This window comes from Morone saxatilis, unplaced genomic scaffold, assembly GCF_004916995.1.
Source record: "Morone saxatilis isolate NCDOM2014 unplaced genomic scaffold, NCSU_SB_2.0 Contig20, whole genome shotgun sequence".
Lineage (NCBI taxonomy): Eukaryota > Metazoa > Chordata > Actinopteri > Moronidae > Morone > Morone saxatilis.
The window spans coordinates 17395437-17403422 of record NW_023339763.1 but is presented as its reverse complement, the minus strand read 5'-3'; the positions used below and the strand labels follow the sequence as shown (position 1 = coordinate 17403422).

At 40.2% G+C, this 7986-nt stretch overlaps 1 protein-coding gene across 12 annotated transcripts in view; it reads left to right on the top strand.

The window, feature by feature from the left end:
• The window catches only part of LOC118331313 (RNA-binding protein Musashi homolog 2), a 228805-nt gene that overhangs the window by 11099 nt on the left and 209720 nt on the right, over positions 1-7986 (top strand). For all 12 annotated transcript variants that reach the window (XM_035666155.1, XM_035666153.1, XM_035666151.1 and 9 more), the window contains exon 5: positions 236-277. In XM_035666155.1, the coding sequence (XP_035522048.1) occupies positions 236-277 (42 nt within the window). The remainder of the gene's footprint in view (positions 1-235; positions 278-7986) is intronic.

The window sequence follows — 7986 nt, the reverse complement described above, 5'->3', positions numbered from 1 at the left end:
GGGGGGGGGGCAGAAGGAAAACAATGTCCGATTTGACAAAAGTCAGGTCTGATTCAAGCAGACCCATTGTGTTACTCATTATCATTTTAGTTGGCTTGTGCACTTAATTTGTAAGTGTAGTGTGACTTTGTGCATGTGTGTTGTACTGTGGTTCTTGTGTTGGCTCAAACACCTGTTCATTGCCTTAAAAGCTTTTCTTTTAACAACAATTTTGCTATTCTTTTCTCATTCTCAGATTGATCCTAAGGTTGCCTTTCCCCGTCGCGCCCAGCCTAAGGTAAGAATAAATTGGTCACTAACCCTGCTCAAAGAAAATGATTATGTTTCATGTCACTAGCTTACCTAATTTTGTGTGCTCACACAGCAGATACAAAGAGGCAGTGGTTGTCTGTTTGTTATTGTAGAGAAATACCTAGTCTGGCTCCATTGTTCTCACCTTGTCTATGCTGTTTCACCAAAGCAATTAAAGTTGGACATATTAGACGTAAAGGAAATTTTCAGCATGATTGAGGTTATGTTCTTTTTTGTAATACCTTACATTTTTATATCAATGTCAGTGCTTTTTTCCATTTCATCCCTTATCATAGTTGTTTTTAATGTCAGATGTTTTGTCTTATTAATACAGTATACTGTAGTTCCATTGCAGCAGAGTGTGCCAGTTTTAGTCTGAAATAGTATCAAATTAAGCTTTGTCTGTTTAATGCAACAGAGTAGAAGTGGCCAAACCATCTTACTTTGGTGACTTGTCTATTGGGTTGACTGGCAGGAGATGGGTTCTAATGTATCTGCAGAGAACTGTATCTATTGGATGAAAGTTTTATTTTAGTGGGGGGAAAAAGAAAACTGAGGTTTAGGAAGTGGATTCAAGATCCCGTTTTTAAAGGTTGCACATTCATGTAAAATGGCGAGAGTTTTATTTTTAAGTGAATAGCCCAATATTAGCCTGACTGAATTTGCAAGAAATGATTGGTGACTTCTCATTGACAGTGATGAATGACATTTACCGGCTGAATTATAACTCTATTGAGTTGTTTTCTGAAGCATTCGGAGTTGAATGGGATTGAATGACATAAGTGATTTAGAAATATCTTTAATTGTGGAGCATGCATGTAGAAATAGTCACAATTAGCATCGAAAGAATGGGTGATTTAAAAAAATAAGCCAAACTCCAATCACACAGGAACTGTCGTATGAGCTCCTCATAATGCGTATTATCTTTTCCTTTTCTTGATTACTGGTCTTGAGCAGTTCTATTGACAATTAAATATTCAGCGTGTGCAGATGGTGCTGTAGCATAGTCAAGGGCTTTGTTGACATGCCCTTTCACACCATCCCCCAGCTTTTATTGTGCAGGCTGTAGCTGTAGTACAGTGAAGCGTCATTCAGCATCGCTATCAGGGCTTTTTCCACCTAAACCAGGTGGAAATCGATAATAGATTTTCTCTCTCCCACTGGATCAGAGAGAGGCATTGTTAAAGAGTTGGTCAGGTTTCAAATGAAGAATTGGCAGTGCAGGCTTTCAAAGCCAGAGCACATGGTGACTTAAGGATATCGGCATATGGTTGAGAAACTACCAGGGTTTCTCCACAGTTCTCACATAGCAGGTATATCACTTTAACTTCTTCTGTTCTCAGACTTGCCCATAAAAGTCGAAGGTGCAGTAAAGCAGCTCAGATGTTTGATGATGCTTGCAATTTTTAAGTGAACAGAAAACTCCTCTTGCTGTCATGTTTATTGTTAATCTTTCTTTAAACAGTGTTTTTATATATATATACAGAGATATTTCTTTTTTTGTTTGTTTAGCAATGACTCAGAGAGGGAAATACAATATTTTGAGCTGTTCTACAGGTCTTAAACATATTTGTCATTCTACCTTGCATGATTCATAACTCTGTGAAGTAATGACACCATAACAGAATTTGTGGCACTGCAAAAGCCTGTACCAATGATTTATAAAATGGCTATAGGGCAAGCTTGTTAGGGAAGAAAAATGGTTGTATTGAATGTGGATTATAAAGGATCTTAAAGCAATGGGATTAGGCCAGATAGATTAACATTGCAGGGGTTTGTACTTTCTGTTCAATTGATTTAAGACCTTTTTAAAAGAAGTTCTGAGGTTCCCATTTAGGAAGTCCTCTCTGTTTTGCATTTGCTTTCTTTTGTCCCTCTCTCCCCTCCACTGTCTGCCTGCCTGGCTGCTTATGCAGCTGTTGAATAGGCCTCGTTCTTGCTTAAAGAAGCTCGCCTTGGCAGGTGCCTCGGTGGCACGGGCTTCGGGGAGCAAATCGCGACGAGACCAATCAGCGTTAATTTTCTCACGGCTAACAATGACCTCACAAGTAACCCTGCCAATGACCTCCCACTGCTGAATGCTGCAGTATGGTAAAACTATACAGTATGTACTGCACGTAGAGTAATGCTGAAAACAGACAGGAAGTGAAGGTGAACACAGAGGACATTTCACTGTAAACAACTGAAGGTGTTTGCACCGGGATGACAGGATCACAGGAAAAACAACTTGTATCAGCAGGCATAACTGACACTGCCCCAAAATATGGACAGTTCAGTTGTAAAGAGGCTGTCAGAAACAGACAGATGGGAGTTTGGCAACAAATAATCATTAGGCCTTATTGACGTAGTTTGATTTGACTAGTTTACCAGAGAGGTCTTGCTCAGAGGATTTGTATGTTTGTATGTAGAGGAACATACGATTTTGGAGAATATTAAAGTGAACCTTTGTGCTTTAAGGGCCAATATTATACCTGAATTATGGATTACTGTTATACTCATAAATATGTTCTTGTATGGCAAATCAATCACAAAGTGTGGATTAGCTCTGCTTTGCGCCATGCATTTGAGAATCTTCTATAGGTCTGATTTTAGTAATCTGTTTTTTGTGCACTTGGCCACAAATAGGAGATAACAGGTCTTGTCAATCAAAGAAAACATGCTAAAGAAATTCACAGCGCACATTAATAGCGAATAATGTCACACAACTAAAGCTTATCTTAAGACTTAAAAGTAGACATTTTGTATTATAAATAGAAGCCTTGGTTACAAGTTATGTCAAAGGTATCAATGCAGACTAGTTCACAAATATTCAGGGGTTAGGTTTCATCTGCAGATGATTGACAGATGAGAATGAAAGGATTAAACAATGGTGATGTGATGCAAAGTGCTTTATGCACATTCATTTATGCCCTGTCTCCTCCCTGCCTATTCATCCTGGCTCGGGTTGGCCATGGTTGTATTAGATAGGCAGCTGAATGTAGCTTCAGAATGCCAGGGTTTCTACATAAATGTTTCAGCACCTCCAACATTTAGTTTCCATCCTGGCAAAAGATATAAAAAAGGGAAATGAAAATTGTACAAATATGATGAACAAAATACATTCATCACCTTCTGTTTTCTCCTGGTTAACCTCCAAGAAATTGGTTAGTAGATGGCATACGCACCTAAGTGTTAAAAAAAAAAAAACTTAGAAAGGGTTTTCTTCACTGAAATTGCAACGTGCTGCTGTGATGAATAAGGAATGTTATGCAAGAGCCAATGTAAGATGTAATCGGTCAGTCGTTCACCTTTTGAGCTTTATCAGAGAGATCCTCTTGCATCTCGCCTCATAGTGAAGGTAGATACTCTATGACGGTTGAAACATCCCTCATTATGTGGCCAGTGCTGTGTGATGTAGCACCACTGCTCATTTCCACTGAAACTTAAAAAGCCTACTATTATGTTTTATAAATATGGAATCATTTCGTTTGAAGCTTGCAAAGGTGCTCTTTTTAAGAAAAAAAAAAAAGGGGGGGGGGTGATTTCTAGGAGTTTTCAGGAGGCTGTTGTTTTAGAAGCACAGTCTATCTTCATACAATACTCACATATCATATGCATTTTGAAATAATTATTTGTCACTGCTATTATTTCTCCTGTCCATACAGGGAACCCCTCTTAGCATAACTACACTGTAAGACACATGGGACAAGACCCGCAGTCCTCATTTTGAAGTTCAGCTGTAGCTAGCTAGAGGGGACAGCAGTCAAACATTTTAACCTACCCTTTAACCCAAGCCAGACTCTGCCTCACATAAAAATATTCTAGTTTTTACACCCTAATTATCCAAGTGTGTTTTTTTTTTTTTTCTAAATTTCGAGCCTGTTGAGATACTGACGCTTCTTAAAAAAACATGCCTTTTTAGTATTGTGGATGTGTATCGAAAGTGGTAAAGAAGTCGGAGATGAAATGCTGCTGTTTCTTCCTGTCTCCTCGTTTGATATTTTCCTGTAAGGTTCACACCGAAAGATGTAAACGAGGCCTGCTCTCACTTTCCTGGACAAATCAAAGCGTCGGTTTCCGCCGACATTGCTCGAGATTTACCACTCAACTGCTGGCGTCATTACCGCTGCTGCCGCTGCTTTTGTTTCCCACAGTGGAGTCACACACAACCATGGCATGTCCCAGCATGATTTTAATTGCCAGTGGGACTGTGGCCACTTCAGTGGGAGATGAGTTCTGATGGCTTGTTATGGAAATGAAAGGAAGGAGCACCGACCATTTATAGAGCAATGGGCGTAACCCTTTCCACGCACCTCGTAAAGATTTGCCATGTAAGCCATTCCGAACAGGTTGTCGCCGTGTCTCTGGCAGTATTTGGGATGCACAAAAAGATGTGTACTGCACAGAAGCAGCTGTGACAACACTTCCAGATTTTCTGTTTATTTTGTTTACAATGACAGTTTTCTTTTCTGAAACGTGTCGTATTAAACTGCTAATGTCAGTGAGAAGGAAGGCGAACTGTGTTAGTACACTGGTTGCGGTAATTCTGGCCTATCAGTCAAAAATACCATCAAAGCAACCGAATTCTACTTCAACCTGTGACAGCTGCTTCCCTGTTCATGGCCTACTGTTAGTTTCGGCCTATCTCTGGCAGCTGGAGCCCTCTCTTTCTGTTGGCCTCATTCTTCGCCTTGCGTGTCACGTTATCTTTCTCCCTTCGCTTTCTTTCTTTTTCTCCTGCTCTCTCTCTGCGAATGGCAAACTGACCAGTACCCCCACCTCCTCCACTCGTCTGCATCACCCCACACCTCTCTCAGGGACTGTGTTCGCTTTGTTTTTACCTGCAGGAAAGACCCTCAGGTGTATTGCAGTTCCAGAGATTTCAGGTCTTAATGAAGTCTAATAATAATGCTGCATCAAGTAAATCCACATTCTCATCCCCTGTGCTTTTTTTGTACTGTGTGGCCTAAACACGTGCCCACAAACACCTCAGACTGCATGTACATACTGTATAAGAGAGGCACAGGTGTCTAGTTTTATACACAAATTCAAAACAAACTTCTTCTTTTTCCGTTGTTCTCTTTTACTTTATCTCTCACTCCCTCACTCTGCTCTTGTCTGTGCTTCTTTTCAAGTCTTTTAGGATTACAAGGCCTTGTAAATCCAGTCTTATACCTGGCTCAGTTATTTGATCTAGATTTAGCATTATGATATTCCGCTTCTCAAAATGATCCTTATTTTAAATGACACAGCTCACTGCTGGGAAAATGAAACCTCTGTAGCTGCCAGCCCCTTTGAATGTCCCCGTGAGTTTATTAAAAGCACCAGCTTCCCCGTTCCAACTCAGATCTGCACAGCTGCACGAGTCTGAAAGAATATGCAAGGACAAAAGTCTTTAATGTAGAACAGAATGCCGTATCAATATCTTTGTTCGGCTTTACAGTTCATGACAATGAGCCCTCCCAAATATTTATTACGTGAAAGAAGATTATTTCTTATTAAACATTTCTTATTTCAAGGCATTTCTACTGTGCAGATAGCGCACGGAGTGGAAGAAAGAGAAGGAATGTTGTGTTGTGCAGGCTATTATCCGAACCTGACGTCGCATTTCAAGGCATATGGCACAGGTCTTATCCCGGTGAGCGACCGAGATGTCCAACTGAAAAGATATTTGCTGTATTTCTCAGAATAAATGCACTTTTGAAATGGGTTTTCACAGCTGACACTAAATGCACTGACGTTTCACTGAAACCAAGAGTCAGACGGAAGACGACGGAAAAGTGACAAGCGAGTTGATGGAAATTCTTTGCTGTCACTCTCCTCTCACCCCTGGAAAAAAAAAAACCCACATGTGCAGCCAACATAAATAAACCCTCCTTTAGATAGAGGAGGACACAAGCCTGGTAATGGCTACTGTGCCGAAGCTGGAGATGGGTTTAAATCCCTGACCCGTCGGCTCCTTTGCTTTCAGTGGCCTCTGTGGAACTGCTCCAGATGAAAATGGGGCCAGAGCACAGACATATGAATGACTGTTTGTTTGGTGGTCAGACACAATCACCAACTGAGTGACCCAGTTAACGGGTAGTCAAAGCAATGCTCAGTTTGATTCATGCAGGGTTTTTTTTTTTATGCATTTCACTCTAAATGTATCTTGTGTCCTTTTTTCTTCCTGCTTTAAGCTTCAATGGAAAGATAAACGATGTGTAAATGTAAATGCTAGTGTAATTACTTTTTTTTTTTTACTGCAGATATAACATGAACACACATTTCTTTTGTTTAAATAATTGCCGGAGCGCTTATAAATGGGAGTGTACATGTGTGTGATTCTTTCTTTCCTCGGCCTCGCTCTTCCTCTCCTCCGGTCTCCTTGGTTGCGGGTGGAGAGTAATTAGGTTTTCTAGGGGATTGAGGGGTTCTTACAATGCTTACCAATGGCAGCAGTCAGGCAGGCTAGTGCTGGCAGGGCAGAGAAGGACAGAGGGCTGTGCAGGAGCCTGGCACTGCTAAACCTGATGCTGACTGACAGTAATGAGGACAGCCTGCTAGCCAGGATAGAGAGGAGAGGAGAGGAGAGGAGAGGAGGGCATGGTCCTCCACCATACCTCTCAAGACCTCTTATCAAAGCCTCTGTGCACACACAGAAATACAAACCGCACACGCACACACAAGAACACATGTTTAATGTGTTCTAGGTAGACCAGAGCAAATGCATCACTGGCTGTGTTATATCACTTATTTTGAAAGAATCAAAAATAAAACCAACTGGTAGCCATTCAAAAAATGCAGTATTTTACAGCAGCAGCTTTATGACTTTCTGTTCAGTCACTGGAAAACAGCAAGGACCCAAGGAAAGGGGGTTCATTCATAGTAAGAACAGCATGTTCATGTTTTCCTCAAATACCTAATATTTTAATATCTTTTGTGTGTGTTACCGTAGTTACTGGGGGGGGGGGGTTATAGTGGTTTCCCATCAGTACAATGTCACTGACAATTTAAGTGGCTTTGGTCAGCACTAACCAACAGTGACTCTGACCTTGGGCCCCTCACAGCACTGTTCTGTATTAGAGCACTACAATTATGTGACAGGTGAATTAGCCAGTTGTGTTCAGCTTTTTCCATGATACGATCGACCCTCAATCTTCTTTAGTCTCCACCCACCCCGTGGGAAAAACTAAGATTGCGACTGAAGCCACTTAACTTTGAAACTTATCACTTCAGGGAGTGGCTTTGGCAGTTAGAGAGGCCGGTGAGGAATGCATTTCTAATTTTTTTTTTTTTTTTTCTTTGAATGTAATTAGCTCCCAGTTTCTCAGTTATGCTTCCAGACTCCCAACTAGATTGGTGTTCCCATTAATTGAAACTAGGAAAAAAGCAAAGCACATACAACATATTCAGAGAAGTGTAGACAGCGTTGTTCATTGGATTACGTTGTCGCTTTTGTCTGTTCAAGTACATATTATGAGTATTAATAAATGATTAGTGAACTAAATTATAGACTGGTATATTTTGATTTCAGGGATTCAGGCATTTCAGGACCAAATTACATAATTTGTTAATAATCCCAGAGGAAATTTATATTCGTTAATACTCCAGATACAAATGACATATTATACACAACCATAAATAATATATACAACATTCCAACCCAACAAAAAATATAATATTATTATATATATTCATTACTATTATATAATATATATATGACAGATCAACATT